Below are 22,355 nucleotides of genomic sequence, written 5' to 3'. Positions count from 1 at the left end.
AAGGATACTGAGGTGATGATGCATTTACTTGGTGGTGAGATTTATTTCTTGGATGCAGCAGGAAAATGGATCTTGTTTTCTGATCCAGCCTTTTAGTCCTTTTTTTTCCCCCTTGGGAAATCCAGACCATTAATATTGAGAGTTGCTAATGAGCAGTGTTTCTTGATTCTTGTTATTTAATTGTTATGGTGTGCCCCTCCCCCTACCTTTTTGATTTGCTAGTCTAAGATTATTTATTCCTTGTGTTTTTTTCCTAGCATCTTTGTAGAGCTGGATTTGTAGATAGATAGTGCTTAAATTTGGTTTTATCATGTAATGTTTTTATCTCTCCATCTATCATGATAGTTTTGCTGGGTACAGTGGTCTGGACTGGAATCTGTGGTTTCTCAGAGTTTGTAGAACATCTGACCAGGCCCTTCCATATTTCAGAATCTCCTTTGAGAAATCAAGTGTTAATTCTAATGGGTCTGCCTTTATATGTGATGTGGTCTTTATCTCTTGCAGCTTTTAATATTCTTTCTTTTTCCCCATACATTTAGTATTTTGATTATTATTATTATTTGATTATAGATATTTCTTTTATGGTCTAGCTTATTTGATATTCTGTATGCTTCCTGTACTGTAGATGTAACCAACCGTCTTATTAAATAAGAAACACAGAACCAATGCAAAGAAGAAAGCCAAGAGATCAGAGCTAAGAGCCTTACCCGTCTGCTGCAGCTAGCCTCTTCAGCCAAGAGAGACCTACTTCCTGTGTGTTTGTCTTTATATAGACTTTCTGTTCTGCCTTCTCATTGGTTGTAAACCCAACCACATGACCGCCTTGTCACTGCCTTTCTGTACAGACCTCCAGGTCTTTTATGGTTGGTATTGAGATTAAAGGCGTGTGTCTCCAATGCTGGCTGTATCCTTGACCACACAGAGATCTACCTAGCTCTGCCTACCAAGTGCTGGGATTAAAGGCATGCACCATGAACGCCCAGCTCCGCTATGGCTTACTATTAGCTCTGACCCCCCAGGCAACTTTATTTATTAACATATAAATAAAATCACATTTCAGTACAAATAAAATATCACCATACTGTACCTTGATGGGCATCTCCTCCTATAGGTTAGAAAAATTTTCTTCTGTGATTTTGTTGAAAATATCTTCTGTGCCTTTGACCTGGGTTTCATCTTTCTCTATTCCTATTATTCTTAGATTTGGTCTTTCTTTGTTATAGTGTTCCACTGGATGTGTTGCACCTGATTTATTTTTAGATTAAAGTCTTATTTTCTACTTTTGTTTATTATGTATACAGTGTTCTGCCTGAATGTGCCTCTGCAGGCCAGAAGAGGGCGCCAGATCTCATTACAGGTGGTTGTGAGCCACCATGTGGGTGCTGGGAATTGAACTCAGGACCTCAGAAACAGCAGCCTCTGAGCCTCTTAACCTGTGAGCCATGTCTTCAACCCCCTCATTTTCTACTTTTGAGCTATCCATTTCTTTTACTTTGTCTTCAAAAGTAAATTTTTTAGAAAACCTGAAATTATCTCTTTCATGTCTTATACTCTGTTAATGAGGCTTACCCATGAGGTTGTTATTTGACACCCTAAGTTTTCCATTTCAGTTTAGGTTTTCTTTAGCTTTTACTTTCATGTCTTAAACTATTCTTATTATTTTATTGAACTGTTTATGTGTTCAAGGTCTTCATTAATGGATTTATTCATATCCTCTTTAAGGTCCTTGAACATATTCGTAATTGCTATTTTGAAGTCTGTGTCTCCTCCCTCAAGTAACGTGAATTTCTCAGGGCCTCTTGCAGTGGGGTTATCAGCTTCTGGAGGAGGCATATTGTCTTGGGTGATAATGATTGTGCTTTTGTTCTGGGAACTAAGAATCTGTAGTTAGGAGGTTTTTCTTGGGGTAGGTATTCAGTTGTGTCTTTTTTTGGGTGGGTGTTTTATTCTTTGGTTAGTATGGCCCACTCTGGATCTTAGGCAAGTGTGGTACTATGGGTTCCTAGTAGGAGAGTGCTTCTGCTTATCAAGAGGTGGAGTTTTCAGGGAATATAGGTGGAGTGAGAGGAGGGGCTCCTGCAAGTAGGCTGCTGCAGAACTAAGAGAACAGACTGGGAGACAGGAAGGATAGTGAAAATTGCCTAGCTGTGTCCCAGCCCAGTTTGGTCACTAGAGGTCCTGGGTATACAGTGTTTCTGTGGATGGACGCAGACATAAAGGAAAGACTGGGAGGGTCAGCAATAACTAACTGGTGTTATTCTTGACATTCAGCCATATTGTTGTGTGTAGCTAGAAATCATTCATTCTTTTTGATACTTGTTACTCTCTTGTGGAATTAATACATTGAATTAATATATCGTAATATACATACTCATGCTTTTTATATTGATAGTTTAAAAATAGTGGACTGTATATACTCTTAATGAACATTTGGGTACTTTTTGGTATAAGTTTATTATAAATAGTGATTTTGTACATATCTTAGTGGACAGGTACACTGAAAGAACATAACCACATATATGTTGGTTGTATACCTACAGGTGAAATTGCTTGATCTTCGAGTGTACATATATTCCATTTTAGTAGGTATTGCCAGTTTTCCTAAATGGTTGGTAGCAGTTTGCTCAACTAGCATCAGGTTTGAGTTTTCTATTTCCTCATTAAGTACTTCATGTTTTCTGTTTGTTTTTGTTTTAACTGGTATCACAGCATAGTGCTAACTTGTGTTTCTGTGATGCCTAAAGAATTGGGGTACCTTTCCCTATGTTTACTTGCCATTTGAGTTCAGCGTTTTGGTTCATTTTTCTGGTGGATTGTCTGTCTTTAAAACTTTGGGGATTTCATGTAGGAATCCTTCTCTGGATGTATATGAATTGCAAATATCTTTTTCCAACCTGCCTTTTCTTAGTGATAGCTTTAGTTGAAGAAATAATTTTGACTTTAACATGTTTAGTATTTCTTTTGTCTTGGGATGGTACTTTTATGTCTTTGCCTACTCTGAAGTCATGAAAGCTGTACTCACCTCAAACTGTACCTACCACCACCATCCCTCAGCTATGCCTGCCAACCACCATCTCCCCTCACCCATGCCTCTTACCGTCACCTCCTACCTATGCCCACCACCATCACCTCCTACCTATGCCCACCACCATCACTTCCTACCTATGCCCACCACCATCACCTCCTACCTATGCCCACCACCATCACCTCCTACCTATGCCCACCACCATCCACCCTCAGCTATGCCCACCACCACCAACCCTCACCTGTGCCCACCACCACCAACCCTCACCTATGCCCACCACCATCCACCCTCACCTGTGCCCACCACCATCATCTCCTACCTATGCCCACCACCACCACCACCCCTCACCTGTGCCCACCACCATCCACCCTCATCTATGCCCACCACCATCACCTCCTACCTATTCCCACCACCATCAACCCTCCGCTATGCTTACTGCCATTACTCCTTCCCACCTAAGCCTACCACCATCACCCCTCACCATCCTCCCAGGCAAGGACAAGCCTGAGATGTGCAGTAAGTAGCAAAGTACTTTTTGTTCAATATAGGTATCAATCAACTCAATCCATTTATTGAATTACTATCTGTGGTGGTTTGAAAGAAAATGGCTCCCAAAGGGAGAGGCAGTATTGGGAGGTGTAGTCTTGTTGGAGGAAGTGTGTCACTGTGGGGGTGGGCTTTGAGGTCTCTTTGACTCAAGCTTCCCTCAGTGTGACAGGCAGTCGATTTTCTGTTGCCTCTGAATCAAGATGTAAGAACTGTCAGCTCCAGCACCATATCTGCCTGCATTGTAGCTAGAGTTTTCCTCTCTCACCCGCCAGTCTCACAGCCGCTCAGACTCAACCGAGTAAACACACAGAGACTTATATTGCTTACAAACTGTATGGCTGTGGCAGGCTTCTTGCTATCTAATTCTTCTATCTTAAATTAACCCATGTGTATTAGTCTATAAGTTGCCACATGGCTTGTGGCTTACGGGTACCTTACATCTTGCTTGTCATGGTGGCAGCTGGCAGCGTCTCTGACTCAGCCTTCCACTTCCCAGAATTCTCCTCTCTGCTTGTCCCACCTATACTTCCTGCCTGGCTACTGGCCAATCAGTGTTTTATTTATTAACCAATCAGAGCAACACATTTAACATACAGAACACCCCACAGCACTGCATGCTGTCATACTCTCTGCCATGATGATAATGGACTGAACCCTGAAACTGTAAGCAAGCCACCCCAGTGAAATATTTCCTTTATAAGAGTTGCCACAGTCATTCATGGTGTCTCTTCACAGCAATGAAAACCCTAACTAAGACAATATCCTTTCACTACTGTATTATCAATTTTGTCCTCAGGACGCATGCTCACACATGCACAGGCAACCCACCATATACCTGTGGTCTGTATGCAGACTGACTTCTTTGTTCTGATCAATTTTTTTTCTCCTTCAGCTAAAACCAGGATATCTTACTGTAGCCTCATGATAGTCTGTGACCTCTGGTGATTCAAGTCCTTCAACTTCACCCTTCTTTAGAGTTTCTTTGGCTGTCCCTGGTTCTTTGAAATTACATATACATCTTTGAATCAGGTCAATTTTTAAGAAGCAAATCTCCTGGGTTTTAGTTATTGTTACTTTGAATCTACTAATTATGGAGAATGAGCTCATCAGTTTTGTAATTAGAAAATGAATAGTAATTTCAAAGATGAAACACGACTAGGTTAAAGAATTTTCAAAACAGTTTTGTTTTCCGAGAGGGAAATAAAATATTTCAATTATAGTTGTATTCAAAATGTGTGTGTGTGTGTGTGTGTGTGTGTGTGTGTATGTGTGTGTGTAAAGTATATTCTAAGAGACAAGAAAGTAATTGTAAAATGTAGTCATTAGTCCCTCAAGTAAATCATGTGATAAGGTTTGTTTCTTCATGTAAGTGTGGAGAAAGTGTACATGAGCAGCCTAGCAGGACTTCCTGTTTTCAACAGCTTAGCTACTGTTTAATGGTCTCAGGTACAAAGGAGTGTGTTGTGAGCATAGGTGACCCTTCGCTGCATTTAACCTCAGGCGGTCCCATTTTACATCTAGCAACCTGGCACTGTAGCGATTTTTTTCTGGGCAAAGGTGTCCTGATTTGACCTACTTGTCAAATAACAAGCTTATATAAATTTTTTTGCTATTTTTTTTTACTACAAATGCCACACCAATATATTGCCCAAGAAAACAGTTTTCTTTGTGAACAAATTATCGTAAATTAGAACTGCTCAAGTGTTTCTAAATGTTCCTTTTACCCACAAAGCCCTCTTGATGGGTTAGGAAGAACAGCCTTTGGTGATGTTGGGTATTAAAAAAAAAGTTCCCGACTGAGAAAAAGGGTCCAATGGGGAAGCTGCCCACAGTCAAGGGTGAGTCCAGTCCTTGCAATGACCTGAATGAAATCATTACTGCTTTTATGTTTTTATAGCCCAAGGACAACTTTATTTGAGTTTGAGAGAAAAACAGGGCAGGCAAGCTGTACATCTCAGAAGCTGCTGGGAAGAGGAGGGTAGAGGAGAGGAAGAGGGGAATGGAGGAGAGGAAGAGGAGGGTAGAGGAGAGGAAGAGGGGATAGAGGAGAGGAAGAGGAGGATGGAGGAGAGATAGAGGGGGATGGAGGAGAGGAAGAGGGGATGGAGGAGAGGAAGAGGTGATGGGGGAGAGGAAGAGGGGATGGAGAAGAGGAAGAGGGGGATGGGGGAGAGGAAGAGGGGGATGAAGGAGAGGAAGAGGAGATGGGGAGAGGAAGAGGGGGATGGGGGAGAGGAAGAGGGGATGGGGAGAGGAAGAGGGAGAGTTATTCCTTCAAGAAAACAAGCAGACTCAGCTGTGGAGTCTGCGAGCAGCTACAGGGGCAAAGGGGAAGGGAGCCTTCAGAGAGTGAGGAAAGTAACCGGGAGTTAGGGAAAGCTTGAGTAAGCTTTTAGATAGTGTCTCAAAATTAGATAAAGAGAAGCAAAGAAAAAAAATTCGCTAGGCACTGGGGGGCAGATCTGAGTTCAGACAGCGTTAAGTTCAGGCTCTTGTCCTAGGACAAAGGACTGCACCGTGGTGCAATGGTCAGAGAGAGAACTAGAGACAGTAGGAGTGGACTAGTGAGCCAAGAGGAAAGCCCCCAGAACCCAAACCCTTACTTCTTTGATGAGCACCGCTGTCGTATGTGGAGCCAGCTGCTGACTTTCCTGTCCTCTCTTCCATGTCTAGGAAGTTCCTGTCGGTGAGATTGCTTATTCCCACTTCATGCAGAAACTTAGAGTGCTCCAGGGCAGGAGCAGGGCTGCCATGTCTGCTCTTGCTGAGGTCCTCATGTTCAGCCGTTTTTAGTTCCCTCTCCTGGGCTTTGTCTCTGTCCTAGGTTGCACAGATTTAGAAGGCAGGTTACAGCACAGACGGAATCTAGACATCCTTGCCACAGGGAGGATTGATTATGTGTATCCATTGGTGGTGTACTTGTTCAGAGAAGAGGAAATCCCACAGGGTCCCACCCTCAGACAAAGAACTGCAGGCAACTAAGGAATACTCACAGCAGGAGAAATAGTCTCCCAGGGATGAGCCTCCTAATTGTTTATCCAATACCAAGTGCTCAGCCCTGCAGTCTTATACATACAGGTAACACTAAATGGACTGAGGAGATTGCATTTATATATTTATGTGCTTATATATGTAAGAGCAGCAATTAAAGAAAAAGAGGCCATATATTTGAGAGGCATCAAGGCAGGTACATGGAAGGGTCTAGAAGGAGGGAAGGGAAGAGGGCAAGTCATATAATTATATTTTAATTAAAAAATAAAAATTCAAAGAAGAGGACTATGTAGCCCAGTCTATAACATATCTTATAGCTGGAGGGGTACCTAATGTATGTTTTAATTGAATATAAAAAGCCAAATATTGAAACCAGTGTTTGGCAGGAATTAATTTTAATCTGTCATTCATACAACTCTTGATATATAGAAATGAAAAACCATATCATAGTCTATGTATAAGTGTATTTACTTATCTCCTTAGGGTAATCACTTTGAGTTAGCAAAACTGGTCTTTTGCCTTTGATTCATCCCACAAAGATGAGAATTCCCAAATAGTATTCTTTTTCTAGGAAAGTTCATAGTATGATGAAATTAAATAAATAAAAATTAAATGTAGTACTTGAAGATTATTTAATATCATAAAAGCTGGCATATCACATAATTCTCTAAAGATTATAATTATGGTACAATTTAATTTCTATCCTAAAATCATTTAAATATTTTTAGATATTTGTATCTCAAAATAAGTATATTTTCTCTATCTATTTAGCTAGGACTGTGTAGGTGTCAGTCTGTTCCTCTATTTCACTGAACATTTCATTAATTGTCCCTTACTTAACAGCTTTCAAAATCAACATTTTTTATTGCAGCATGTTCTGCTTGTACTAGGAAGCATCCATGTTTCTTTCTGCTGATCCACTGAATGTATGAAACATGTAAGAAAGCCAGCATACCTTTAATCCCATCACTCAGAAAGTTGACTCAGGAAGATTGCAAGTTTGAGGCCAGCCTGGGCTACAGGCTGAGACCTGTTTCAAACAAGAATTCAAAAGGTATTTTCAGCCCTTGCTCTATACACTGTACACATACACAGTTGAACCTGATATTCTGGCATTAAGAAGAAATTGCATTCTCACTGTTACCGTTGTTAAGCTGTCTGAATCAAATCTGAAATTTGATGGCCTTTGGCCACTTTGAAGATCAAGGGTTCCAGAAAAGACATCTGTTTATAAACACATTCAACTTTTAGGCCCTTTGAAAGACAAGACCAAATTCACTGGCAACTTTTGAGCAAAGCTAGACTATATTTGAATTATAGCACTTACTTGGTCTTATAGAATACCTTTAAGTGCCAGATATCTGATTGGCTTTCTGTCTGTATCAATTAATGAGAATACAGTTTGTTTTCTTTATACTTAGATAATCAAATGTCACTCCCTGTTTGTCCACAGCATCATAAAAGTATTCAAATGCAGATCTAGGGATGTAGCCCAGAGATGGAGCTCTTGTCCAGCATGCATACAGCTCCAAGTTCAGTCCTCAGCACCACAATAAACAAATGCATAAATAAATTTAAATCCTGTCTTGATGCAGGAATGTTAATATTTTATCAGGGTTTGGGGGACCCTTGAGTTTTTATTGTACAGTTATCCAATGTTCTCAGCAGACTGGTCATGGACTCCTGTCTCCCTCCTTTGTAGGCTAGTAGCATCCATTAGTCCATTGCTGCTTCTCCCCAACACATGGCCTTCACCTCAGGTGCCACCCCAGACTTGCACAGTGCTCCATAGTGACAAGATCATCTGTAAGGTTTCAGTGTTTTCACTGATGAGTTAGAGATGTATTTTTTAAAGGTTTTGTTTTTTATATTTAAATAGGGGTGTGTGTGTGTGTGTGTGTGTGTGTGTGTGTGTGTGTGTGTGTGTGTATGCACATATGAGTGCAGGTGCTGGAGGCTAGAATATGGCATCAGATTCCCTGGAGTTGGAGTTCAGGTTGTTGTGAGCCACTAGACATGTGTGCTGAGAAACACACTCAGGTTATCTGCAAAAGCATTGTACACTGCTAACCACTGAACCACCTCTTTAATCCTAGAGATGTTTTGAAAAGGGACAGGAGAATACTGGTGGAAAACTAAACACTGTCCCTAGACAGAGCTTCCTTGAGTTCTGGTACCAAAGCCTCCAGAGGTATCCTCATTGTGAAAGTCTTCTCTGCTTGGTCTCAGGCCTGTCACCATGGGTCAGGGGTCAGTTTCTCTCCTCATTTCAGGAATATCTGGACCATAGGCTTCCTGCTCCTCTAGGCTCATCCCTCTGTTCCCCATGTCTGTCAATATTTGGGAAGACAGATAGTGGAAATATCTCTTCTTTTCTAAACATATCCACAGAAATATGGTTGGCCCTTTTTTGTAGCCAATCGGACAATTCAGGGGAAAAAAAAGACTTGCCACAAAATTGAGCTTCTTTATCCAACATCTGGGCCATTAAGTGGTCTATTTTGGGCTGAGTCTCAGTAGTCCCAAGCCATTCTTCTTTTTATTGTAAGATATTTCTACATCATCTGTAGCATGAATCTTAAAAGTTCTTATTAACAAAACAAACCTGAGACCAGTTATTGGGGTGAACACTGGAAAATCAGAGAGCCAGAACAAGCCACAGCTACCTCACCTCGCCGGATCCTCAGCTGGTCTTGTTTCCACAGAGTGGAGGCTTCTGAGTCCTCATCCCAATGGCTCTCAGCTGAACTGCTGCTAGAAGCCTGAAAGCTTAACCAGCCAAATGCTTAGCCAGGCTAAATGCTTCTAGTTTCTGGTCCTCATGCATTATATACCTTTCTGCTTTCTACCACCACTCCCTGGGATTGAAGGCTCGCTTTCTGGGATTAAAGGCGTGAGTCACCATGCCTGTCTGTATCCTTGAACACATGGATTTCTGCCTCTGGAATGCTAGGATTAAAGGCGTGTGCTACCACTGCCTATCCTCTATGTTTAATATTGTGGCTGTTCTGTCTCTGACCCCAGATAAGTTTATTAGCATGCACAGTATTTGGGGGAACACAATACCACAATCATCCCTTTCTGCCCGGTCTCCGCTAATTTCCTAAGGTACTGGTGGAAATACGTTCACCTCCCAAAACGTAACAAAATCTTTCAAGAACCAGAGAATTTAAATCCATTTAGAAGAAATAAAAATACTTTATGAAAGAAAAATATCATTTTCAGAGCTGCAACTGTGCCATGGTGAGGACACCTTTTAGACAGTTGTGGGAGGCAGGTTGACATCCTTGGAACCATTAACTCCACTGTGTCCATTGCAGAGGATTTTGAGCCTCACATACCTGGGACGCCTCTAAGATGTTTTCCCTCAAATGAAGGATGTGTGTGCCCCCAACACTGACTTAAAACTTTTCCTCAAAGGGAAGAAATTACTAGAAGCATTGCAGGGCCATCTTTCTCACTCAGCTCTCAGCACCAGCATCTTTTGAGATCCTGATGAGTCCAGAGCTTCCTGTTATAGCCTACTTCACCAGCCCTCACAGTAAAGCTAGAGTGAGAGGGCAGAGTGCTCTGCAGTCATCCCCCTGGATGAGGCAGCAGAGTGGCCGTGGTTTACTAGGGCTGCCTTCTGCTTATTTTGTGTGTGTCGTTGTGTCGGGGGAGTTGAGCCTAGAACCTTGCACATGCTAGGAAATCATTCTATGAACCACCTCCCCAGCTCTGAATTCTTTCTTGTTTTAATTCCCCCAAGTTTTTATGATAGACATTTTTTTTTCCATAGTCACACGGCAGGCACAGCTTATTATTAATAGACAGCGTTGGATGAATGTGAAATTGGATTAAATCAAGTTTAGCCTCCCATATCGAGTTCCTGTTAAGAAATAAATATGGAACCATATGACAAAATGAACACAGTCCTCTGACTTCTTTATTTTCTCCAAAATTGATCTGCTGGACATCAACTTGTTGACTTTAAGTAAAGTTTCAAGAGTCAGAATTAGGTGCTTGCAACCCAGGGAACTGAGTAAAATTCTGGCATGTTCTTCTCCTTTGTATTTTCATCTTCACAGAGTTTGCCTCAATTCCCCAAGACACTTAGTGCCTTATTTCCTGTTAAACAAACCATGGTAGAGGATTGAGGCTCTGTGGACATTGATATAAATGTGACGTTGCCGGAGTTGGGCTTCCCACAACAGAAGTAGTTCAAGCTTTGTGTTCAAAACTAGTGAATTTGGTTACTGTGTTCATAGTGAGTGCCCCCGCATACCTTAAACAGCACTGTTCATTTATTCAGTCAGCATTAAGTGCCTTTTGGTACTAACTGCAATCGTGGATGCTAAGGGTACCAAGACAAGCAAGACATTTTTTCTCACAGAGATGGCTTTATTATGTTGAGAAAGTTCTTTTTTTAATTCTTCTCTCACATATTCCCATTTCATTTTTCCTTTCCTACACTTCTCCCAGTCCTTCCCCCAAATCCCTCTTCCCCAGATACACTCCTTCTCTATTTCCCTTCAGAAAAGGGAATGTCCTTGTGGTCGGATAGCTCATCCTTTGGGTATATGCCCAGGAGTGGTATAGCTGGGTCTTAAGGTAGATCGATTCTCAATTTTCTTAGGAACCACTATATTGATTTCCAAAGTGACTTTACAAGTTTGCACTTCCACCAGCAGTGGAGGGGTGTTCCCTTTGCTCCACATCCTTGCCAGCATGAGCTGTCACTTGTGTTTTTGGTAAGAGTCATTCTGACAGGTGTTAAGATGAAACCTCAATGTCATTTGATTTGCATTTCCTGATGGCTAAGGATGTTGAACAATTCAGCCATTTGAGATTCCTCTGTTGAGAGGAATTCTCTGTTTAGATCTGTCCCAATTTTTAAAAATGGATTATTTGGTTTGTTAATGTCTGCTTTAGTTCTATTAATTAATATTAATATTTTGGAAATTAGCCCTCTGTCAGATGTGGAGTTAATGAAAAATCTTTTCCTATTCTGTAGGCTGCCATTTTGTCCTATTGATGGTGTCCTTCGCCTTACAGAAGGTTTTCAGTTTCATGTCCCCATTTATTAATTGTGGATCTTAGTGCCACTGCTATTGGTGTTCTGTTCAGGAAGTTGTCTCCTGTGCCAATGAGTTCAAGGCTTTTTCCCACTTTCTCTTCTACCAGATTCAGTGCAACTGGATTTATGTTGAGATCTTTGATCCACTTGGACTTGAGTTTTTGTGCAGGGTGATACATAGGGATCTATTTGCATTCTTCTACATGAAGATATCAAGTTAGACCAGAACCATTTATTGAAGATGCTTTTTTTTTCATTGTATATTTCTGGTTTCTTTATCAAAAATCAGGTGTCCATAGACGTGTGGATTTATGTCTGGGTCTTCAGTTTGATTTCCCCTGCCTGTTTTTATGCCAATATCATGCAGTTTTTATTACTAACTCTGTAGTAGAGCTTGAGATCAGAGATGGTGATACCTCTGGTGGTTCTTTTATAGCTAGCCTGGGTTTTTTGTTTTTTCATGTGAAGTTGAGTGTTGTTCTTTCAATTTCTGTAAAGAATTGTGTTGGAATTTGATGAGGATTGTGTTGAATCTGTAGATTGCTTTCTGCAAGGTGTCCATTGTTACTATATTAATCCTACCAATCCATGAGGATGGGAGATCTTCTGATACCTTCTTCAATTTCTTTCTTCAAATACTTGAAGTTATTGTCTTACAAGTCTTGCACTTGCTTGGTTACAGTTACCCTAAGATATTTTATATTATTTGTGGCAATTAGGAGGGTATTGATTCTCTGATTTCTTTCTCAGCCTGTTTGTTGTTTGTATGTAGGACAGCTACTGTATTTTTTTTTTTTAGTTGATCTTGTATCCAGCCACTTTGCTGAAGGTATTTATCAGCTGTAGGAGTTCCCTGGTAGAATTTTTGGGATTGCTTATGTATACTATTGTATGATCTGCAAATAATGATGCTTTGACTTCTTCCTTTCCAATTTGTATCCCCTTGATCTCCATCAGTTGTCTTATCGCTCTAGCTAGAATTTCAAGTACTATATTGAATTGATATGAAGAGAGTGAACAGCCTTGTCTTGTTCTTGATTTTAGTGGGATTGCTTTGAGTTTCTCTTTAATTTGATGTTGGTTATGGGCTTAATGTAAATTGCGTTTATTATGTTTAGATATGTCCCTTCTATCACTGATCTCTTCAGGACTTATCATAAAGGGGTGTTAGAACTTGTCAAAGGGTTTTTCAGTATCTAATGAGATGATCATGTGGCTTTAAGTTTTTCAATTTGTTTATATGGAGGATTATATTAACAGATTTTCATGTGCTGAACCATCCCTGCACCTCTGGGATGAAGCTCCTGGTGGATAATCTTTTTGATGTGTTCTTGGATTTGGTTTGAGAGTATTTAATTATTTTTCATTGATGTTCATGAGAGAAATTGGTCTGTAATGCTCTTTCTTTGTTGAATCTTTATGTGGTTTATGTATCAGTGTGACTGTGGCCTCATAAAATGAATTTGGCTGTGTTTCTTCTGTTTCTGTTTTGTGGAATAATTTGAAGAGTATTGGCAGTAGCACTTCTTTGAAAGTCTGGCAGAATTCTGTACTAAAACTGTCTGGCCCTAGGCTTGGCTTTGTTGTTGATTGGGAGACTATTAATGACTGCTTCAATTTCCTTGGGAGTTATAGGTCTATTTAAATTGTTTATCTGATCTTGATTTAACTTTGGTAAGTGGTATTTATCAAGATTTTTTTTTTTTTTTTACATTTTCCAGTTTTGTGGAGTGTAGGTTTTTAAAGTATGACCCAACAAATCTTTGGATTTCCTTGGTGTCTGTTGTTATGTCCTCCTTTTCATTTCTGATTTTGATATTCTCTCTCTGTGTTTTAGTTAGTTTGGATAAGGATTTTTTTCCCTGAAGAACTCTTTGTTTCATTGATTATTTGTATTTTTCTCTTTGTTTCTATTTTATTGATTTCAGTCCTCAGTTTGATTATTTCTTGCCCTCTATTACTCTTGTGTGTGTTTGCTTCTTTTTGTTCTAGAGCTTTCAGGTGTGCTGTTAAGTCTCTAGTATGAGAGCTCTCCAATTTCTTTATTTAGGCACTTAATGCTATGAACTTTCCTCTCAGCACCACTTTGTGTCCGTAAGTTTGGGTATGTTGTGTATTCATTTTCAGTGAATTCTTGGCAGCATTTAATTTCTTTCTGCCTTGACCCAGTAGTCATTCAGTAGAGAGTTGTTCACTTTCCATGTTTGTAGGCTTTCTGTGGTTTCTGTTGTTGTTGGTAGCAGTTTTGATCTGTGGTGTTCTGATAGGATGCAGGGATTCTTTCAGGTTTCTTGTATCTGCTTTGTGAGTGAGTATGCTGTCAGTTTTGGAGATTATTCCGTGAGGTGCTGAGAAGAAGCTATATTCTTTTGTGTTTAAGTGAAATATTCTGAAGATATCTGTTAGGTCCATTTGGATCATAACATCTGCTAGTTCCAGTATGTCTCTGTTCAGTTTTTGTCTGGATGACTTGTCTGTTGATGAGTGGGGTTTTGAAGGCTAACACTATTAATGTGTGAGGGTTGATGTGTGACTTAAGCTTTAGTAATATTTCTTTTACAAATATGGGTGCCCTTGCTTTCGGGGGCATAGATGTTCAGAATTGAAACATCTTCTTGGTAGATTTTACCTTTGATGAGTATGAAGTGTCCTTCCCTGTCTCTTTGGATTAATTTTGGTTTGAAGTTAGTTTTTAGATATTAGAATAGCTATACCAACTATACTTGCTTCCTAGGTTCTTTGCTTGGAAAATCTTTTTCCAACCCTTTACTCCGAGGTAATAGCTGTCTTTGATGTTGAAGTGTGTTTCTTGTATGTAGCAGAAGACTGAGTCCAGTCTGTATCTTTTTATTGGAGGAATTCATTTCATTGATATTGAGAGAGATTAATGACTAGTGATTGTTAGTTCCTGTTATTTTGTTTTTGTTGTTTATGGTGGTGGTAGTGGTGGTGGTGGTGGTGGTGTGTGTGCGTGCACGCTTCCCTTCTTTTGTTTTTGGTGGTATAAGATTATTTATTTCCTGTGTTTTCATGGGTATAGTTAACCTCATTGGGTTGGAGTTTTATTTCTTTTTGCTTTTCTACTTTTTCCAACCACAGATCTCCCTTTCATCCCTCCTCTTGCTCCCCACTCCAACCACCTCCTATCCCCTCCTCCAAAAGGGTAAGACCTCCCATGGTGAGTCAGTAAAGCCTGGCATATTCAGCTGACGCGTGACCAAGCCCCTCCTCCCTGTATCAAGGGTGAGCAATGCCTCCGACCCTAGATAATGGGCTCCAGAAAGCCAGCTCATGCACCAGGGACAGATCCTGATCCCACTGCTAGGGGCCCCTCAAACAGACCAAGCTACACAACTGTCTCCCGTATGCAGAAGGCCTAGTCCAGTCCTATGCTGGTTCCACAGCTGTCGGTCTAAAGTTTATGAGTTCCTATGAGCTTGGTTCATTTGTCTCTGTAGATGTCCCCATCATGATTTTAACCCCCCCTTGCTCATATAATGGAATTTTATTTCTAGTATCTTCTGTAGGACTGGATTTGTAGATAGATATTGTTTGAATTTGACTTTATAATGGAATATCTTGTTTTTTCATCTATTGTTATTGAAAATTTTTCTGGGTATAGTAGTCTGGACTGGCACCTGTGGTCTCCTAGAGTCTGCAGGACATCTGTCCAAGCCCTTCCGGCTTTTAGAGTCTCCATTGAGAAATTGGGTATAATTCTAATAGGTCTGCATTTATATGTTACTTTTTTTTCTCTTGCAGCTTTTAATATTTTTTCTTTGTTCCATCTTTTTAATGTTTTATTATGTGTCGAGGGGACTTTTTTCTATTCCAGTTTGTTTGGTTGTCTGTATGACTCTTGAACCTTTATAGGTATCTCCTTCTTTAGGTTAGGTAAATTTTCTTCTGTGATCTTGTTGAAAATATTTTCTGGGTCTTTGAGCTGGGATTCTTCTCCTTCTTCTGTTCCTGTTATTCTTAGGTTTGGTCTTTTCATGGTGCCCCAGATTTTCTGGATGTTTTGTGTGAGGGATATTTTAGATTTAGCTTTTTCTTTGACTAATGTATCCATTTCTTCTATCATGTCTTCAAAACCTGAGATTCTCTCTTCTATCTCTTATATTCTCTTGGTGATGCTTCTGTCTGTAGTTCTTGTTTGCCTACCTAGATTTTCCATCTCCAGGATTCCCTTGGTTTCAGTTTTCTCTATTGCTTCTATTTCCATTCCCAAGTCTTGAACAGTTTCATTTGTTTCCTTCAACTGTACATTTTTTTCCTTGGCTTTCTTTAAGGCATTTATTCATTCCCTCCATTTTTTGTTTGTTTTTTTCTTGATTTTTTAAAAGAGATTTATTCATTTCCTCTTCAAGGACCTCTGTCACCTTCATAAGATTGGTTTTAAGGTCTTTTTCTTGTGCTTCAGCTGTGATGGAAATTTCAGTGTTTGCTGTAGTAGGGTAGCTGGGTTCAGGTGGGGACATGCTGTCCTGATTGTTGTTGATTGTGCTCTTAGGATAGTGACTAGGTGTCTGGGTTTGGGATGGTTATAGGTCTAGGTTCTGATTTCTGAGTTTGTCTTTGTTGGATAGGTGTTTTTGTTCCTTGGTCTCTATTTCCTCTTTGCTCTTCTGGTCTGTGTGGCCTGGAGTTCTGGCAGCCAGCATGTTGTCTGGTCCAGCAGGGGGGGTCTCTGCTGAGACATGGTGATGAGGAGGGGAAGAAGGATTGGTGATGGTGTGCTGGGCCGGCACTGAGAAAGTGCAGGAGGTCCATGACCGGGCAGCCTATCTGGAGTTCTGGCGGACAGTGTGGTATCTGGTCTGGCAGGGATCTCCGCCTGAATTCACATAAGAGTTCTTCTGGGTGGTGTGATCTGTACTTCTAGTTGATGTGGCCTCCAAGACAATTTTTTAAATCTTCAGGGGGCCTTGAAATCTAGTAAGGGATGAAAAATGAGTTCCCAAAGAGCTTACTCCAACCTTGTACTTCCTCTTTTGCCATCTCTGTCAGACTGGCATGCTCTGCCAGTATCTGCTATTGCTTCCTAGTGTCCAGCCTCCTGCCTGTCCAATAATCAACATTTACTGAGTGAGGAAGTAAGCAAAATAATAGAAATAGAGTAAGCCAAGATTAATATTCAAAGCGATCACATAAGGGCTGTGTGCTGACCTGTATTTGTGAATAAAGGGTTTGGGAGTGCACAGGTAGGGGAGAGACCCTGACAAGGGGAGCATCTAGAGGACTCTAGGTGACAGCTGACTAGTCTGGCAATGGGGGAATATACACAGATGCTTCTCAAAAGGTGGGATGTAGTCGGAAGGTTTCCCGTGTCCCAGCCTGCCAGCAGTTGGGACAGATCTCTCCCACTTGCATCCCCAAGTAAACACACAGAGGCTTATATTAATTATAACTGCATGGCCATGGCTCAAGCCTTTTGCTAGCTAGGTCTTATATCTTAAATTAGCCCATAACTATTAATCTATGTATCACCACGTGTTCCATGACTTTATCTGCATCCCATTACATGTTGCTCCTTGGGCGGCTCGCTGGCAGCTCTCCCTGCCTTCTTCCTCTCTCTCTCTTTGAATTTCCCTCCTGCCTCTAAGCTGCCTTGCCATAGGCCAAAAGGTTTTATTTACCAACCAATCAGAGCAACACATATTCGCAGCGTACAGAAAGATATCCCCATCCGTGGGACATGGCCATGCTGTGTCACAATTTGCCTCTGAAGCAGCCTCCAGCACATTTCAAGTTATTATAAAAACCACTGAATGGCTATGCACATGAGACTGGTCATAAAGATAAGATTTTACCTTAGAAAAGCTTACCCCATCAGTCGCCTTTTAGTCATTTTTAAAATCACTCATTCTGATCGATGCTGATCATCCATTTTGGGCCCTTCAGTTCATTTTCCCAAAGGCCCCCTCACAGATGCATCTTCTCATTCTTTAACTTGCATCAGAATATGCTCTTCTCTCATGGAGGCTGAAGTGTGGGCCATCTCACAAAATAACATAAGAAGAGCATGGAACACTTTGTCTACTTGCTTCTCCATGTCCTGTCCCCCAGAGACACCTTCTGGTTCACCTAAAGCAGCATGCTGCTTACTGCTCTCAAAAATCAGCAGCCCTTAAGGGCTGTCTGTCCCATGCATACAAAACATGACATCTAATATAGTCTGATTAAAAAAAAATAAAGTAACAAGTGGGATTTTTCTCTCTTCTTCCACTTAGATCAACTATTAACCTTACCCTTATGTAGAAAGTTGACATTACAAATACCGTCACTCCATACATGGTGTAAGCCTGGGCATTATATCATTTTGGACCCAATGTGGATGTTGAGACTCTGATATTTGTCACCTCTAGGTCCTTTACCCAAGACCGCTGTAACTAAATATACTCTGGTTACAAGTGGTGTCAGTGAGTACCAGCTTTATTTTCCCTAAGAAGCCAAGGAAGTGTGGTGAATGAAATCAGATCTTGGACTGATACCTAGGAGCTGGTGAACATCATTTAAGGCATCATACCCTTGCCAGAGTGGCCCATAGATGTGGTTCTGGGGCTTGAAGGATCCCTTGGTAAGTAGCTCTGGGAGAAGGCACAAACTTTCCAGGCTCCCGATTTCCAACTTAGACTAATGCGTGAGTAAACCAATGTAAAGTGTAACTTCTTTCTGTGGCCAGTTACAGTAGCCACAAAAGCAGAGGCAGATGGTTTACCTTTTATAATAATAATTTTAAAAAGGTCATTGTTTCACTACCAGATTTAAAGGGGAAATAATATGACAGACATCTTGCTTCTATGAAACATCATGTTCATTTACAACATGGGCAAGGCCAGAGACCTTAAGAGGAGTCACATTTTCAGATGAAAGTGTCAACAGCCTTTAGAGGACTCTAAGTGGGATCCAGTGATGCAGTAAGGTCTGGTGACTGGTCTAGCTCTGTGAGGCTCACAGGTCCCAGTTTTCTTCTTTGCTGTGAATTAGTGTTCTCACTGGGGTGCAACATTGATTAGCTCACTACAAACTGTTTATCAATTTAACTTGTTCAGCAATTCTTACCTTTGCATATTTGGAGGTGAGGCTATGGTAATGTTTGAATGTAATTTTCATATGTCACTCATGTTCTGAAGTGTGACAAGGTTTTGAATTTGAAGTATAAACACAAAAATGTTTAGATATGTGGAATTCAGATCACATTTTAATAATGCTTTTTTTCCAGCTTAGCTATGGAAATTGCTTATTTGTTATTAATTTTTTGGTTATAGGAGAGGCATGTCACATTTCATGTGTGGAGGTGGGAGTCAGTTCTGTCTTTTCGACATGTAGGTCCTGGGAATCGAACCCAGGTTGTCAGACTTGCCATCAAGGGCCTTTACTTGCTGAGTCTTTCCACTAGCCTACTTGTGTAGATAAAGGGAGGGAACTGATTGAGCTGAAAGGAATAGAGTCCCTTAAAATGGTGGCACCAGGTAGGCTACTGTGGGGGCTGAGTATCCAAGTAAGGAGATTTGAACTGTCCTCACAGCTTGGTACATGGGTAAAATGAAGATAGATTTGGCATACTGCATGTAGAATCAACACCTGTCTTTGTAGTCACACCCTATCTGAATTTTCATTATTCATCTTGGTAACAACCACATGTGAACGTGTGTTTCATTTCTCCTTCCTTTCCAGAGAGCCCAAAGCCAGCTTGGATGAAACGGTCGCTCAAAGCCGATAATATGTTTTAATCCCCTGGGTTTATTCCGTACACAAAAACCCATCACAAGTCAGTGTGGGTCCCGAAGACTCTTTTCTATGGCGTTTTCGACCTCGTTGGCCAGTTGCTTGTCCTTGTTTTTCTTTCCCTTTTTGTTTTGTGAGATGAGGTATGGTGCCCATCCTGGCTTTGAACTTGAAATTCTCCTTCCTTAGTCCCTGGAGTGTGGGACTGCGGTGCTTGCCACTCAGTCTGCATAGCCCTTGTCTCCAAGAGTGACTTTCTCCTCATCCAACCCAAGAAACAAAACACTGACACACTTACACGGATAGCATGAAAAAGCCAGTCACTCTGGGCTCAACGGAAATGAACACTTAACCTGCTCACAGGCAGAACCGAGTCATAAATAAATAAAAAGGCAAGGTAACTTTTGCTCACTGAAGGTCTCAAGGAAGGTACTGAAAAATTCCTTTTTAAATCCGTTAGGAGGGGCACCAACCACTCTTCTTGATTCTATTGTCTAACAACTGAAAGAAAAGATCAGCGTCTGAAAATATAATTACGTCAGAGTCTGTTTTACTATGTTAACATATATACCCATTGACTATAATATTGTATTTCTATTTTTTTTGTATTTCAGATGCTCTACATTTCAAGCTTATCGAAGATTACATTGATATTTATGGGCTAATCTGGAAATTTACAAACAGTTTGTTTCACTACGTCTACAAGAAAATATGTGCAAATTCCAGATGGCTGACTTGTAAAGGGGCTTTTAGAACATAATTCAGTGTAAGTTGTGGCCATACTGTGTTTTAATCTTTGTCCACTCTAGTTCTGGCATGTGTCTGTTTGCATGTGTGCAGGGTGTGTGTGTGTGTGTGTGTGTGTGTGTACTTTATGTTCATTTTTGTCTTAACAGTTGAGGTTTCAAACTGTTGAACAGATATTTACATGCCTCCGATGTAAAAGGTTCAGTTCTGGTCCCAAGACAGACCCAGAGACGAGGTTGCTGTCCTCGCAGGGATTATACTTAGTGGAGGAAACAGACATAAGACAAATACATTTCTAGACATGGAATTTACAGTGTGATCTGTGTTGTGGAGGACAACCATATAGGTCTCTGGGTACACATGACCAGGCCCTGTCCTTACTCTGAGCTCAGAATGGGTTCCCTGGAGAAGACTACTGCTAGCTAAGATCTTGTGGGTGGGCAGGAGTTAGAAGGACAGAAGGAGTGAGAGGTGATAGGGAGGGGGGTGATAGAAGAGGGGCAGAGGGAGATAGAAAATGCTTCAGGTGTGTTGAAGACCATATCTGCTGAACTCAACCATTAAAAGTGAATTATAAAAGCACTGGAAGGTAAGAGAGCACATACAAATTTATAGGACCTTGTGGTTTTTCTTTTTTTTTTTCCTCTTTCAGTTATGAAGTACTCCTTAAGCCCTGACAACCATTGTGAAGATGGAATTATGAATATGGCAACCTTCCTACGGGGCTTTGAAGAAAAGGGGTTAAAGAGTGACAGGCCTGGGGACCAGTTCAGTAAAGAGAAAAAGAAGATTCTCTTCTCCTTTTGTGATGTGTGCAACATCCAGCTCAACTCGGCGGCCCAGGCCCAGGTCCATTATGACGGCAAATCCCATCGGAAGCGGGTCAAGCAGCTGAACGATGGGCAGCCTCCGCCCCCAGCCCAGGGCTCGGGGCCACCGCTTGCCAGCTCTTGCCCTTGCCCCGGCACGAACACCAGCACAGGTAGGAAGCAAGCTCCGTGCACCACTGCCTTTTTGGAAAGCTGGTTCTGTTACAGAAAATGAAGGTTTTAGAGCAAGGTATTGGTCATCTTAAAACCACTGCCACAAGCTAGGCTGTTTCTCTAGAGGTGAAATCCAGGAAGATGCTTGTTCACTCTCAGAGAGTTTACACACACACACACACACACACACACACACACACACACACACACACACACACAGGTGCATTGGACCTTGGCCTTACTGTTTCCCCATATTGGGTGAGCTTTTGAATTTGTGTTTAAAATCGATCAGTGATAACCAGGATTTCCTCCCTCTTCAAAATTAGGCTTTCTTTGTCTACTTCCTATTGGTTGATATCCTACTTGATGGCATAAAAAAGCTACAGTTTTTATTTATGGCATCCCACAATTCCGTCAGCAAGCATTAATCCAGCGCACTAGGCTTGTCTTCCTCTTTTGGAGGGCTGCCTGCAGTGCTGTGGTGGAGCTGACAGCTGGGATAGGCTCCATCCAACCATCACGCCTCTCCTCTGAGCTCCCACCTCTCACCCTTTCGCTAGGAGCAGGCAGAAGTAGAGCTTGAGAGTTTTCAGCCCTGCATCTGCCCTCGTGTTTGGACTGCCTTTCACGTCCTTCCCCTTATCCTTGGACAACCTTTCCTCCTCCCTAGCATGGCTCAGTGCTGGCTTCGTCTGCCAGAACGAGTGAGAATTGAGTTTTATTGGTATCTCTAGAGTAGGTTTCCACTCAAGGGGGCTTTCTTCTTTGGCCATCAAAGAGGCCCCGCCCCCCCCCAAATGAGGTAGAACGGCTCTCCAACCCACCTGGCAAGTGTTTGTTCATATCATGTGGCTTTGACATAAAATGCGACGATGCAGGAGTGTCAGCTGTTGGTGTATTGATTTTGTATGCTGTACCCTGATCCACATTGACCACAGCTGGAAATGAGTATGTGCTGCAGATAAATAACTTCTGTATTTAAAGCTGAATGCAACCATGTTTTTGCCTAGTAATGAGTTTAACTTCATTAAACTAATTCCCCCTAATCCATGCTCATCACACCGTGATATAAGATACATGCTTATAACAGTGAAAAATCACTTTCCATTTCTACTTATTTATTATAATGACAATTATAATTGTTTGCAGAAGCATGTGTATGCTTGTGTTTTCATGTAAAGAATGTTAGTGTTAGGCTAAAAACTGGTGTCTCAGTTAGAAAGCAAATATCCCGCGTAATGGTTTGGATTACATCTCAGTCCTGATGTCT

General features: G+C 41.2%; 1 protein-coding gene across 6 annotated transcripts in view; it reads left to right on the top strand.

Moving 5' to 3' along the window:
* Positions 1 to 22,355, top strand: part of Znf385b (zinc finger protein 385B) — a 407,065-nt gene that overhangs the window by 77,375 nt on the left and 307,335 nt on the right. For 3 of the 6 annotated variants that reach the window (XM_052723003.1, XM_052722998.1, XM_052723001.1), the window contains exons 2-3: positions 19,970 to 20,121; positions 20,755 to 21,084. In XM_052723003.1, the coding sequence (XP_052578963.1) occupies positions 20,757 to 21,084 (328 nt within the window). In that variant the 5' untranslated portion in view covers positions 19,970 to 20,121; positions 20,755 to 20,756. Of the gene's footprint in view, positions 1 to 7,449; positions 7,620 to 17,992; positions 18,205 to 19,969; positions 20,122 to 20,754; positions 21,085 to 21,139; positions 21,149 to 22,355 lie in introns of those variants that run through there. The other 3 variants (XM_052723000.1, XM_052723006.1, XM_052723002.1) reach the window with 3 other exon arrangements.

Source organism: Peromyscus californicus, unplaced genomic scaffold, assembly GCF_007827085.1.
Source record: "Peromyscus californicus insignis strain IS unplaced genomic scaffold, ASM782708v3 Scaffold_7__1_contigs__length_154581171, whole genome shotgun sequence".
Lineage (NCBI taxonomy): Eukaryota > Metazoa > Chordata > Mammalia > Rodentia > Cricetidae > Peromyscus > Peromyscus californicus.
The sequence above is the reverse complement of the archived record's forward strand: the minus strand, read 5'-3'. Positions and strand labels throughout refer to the sequence as shown.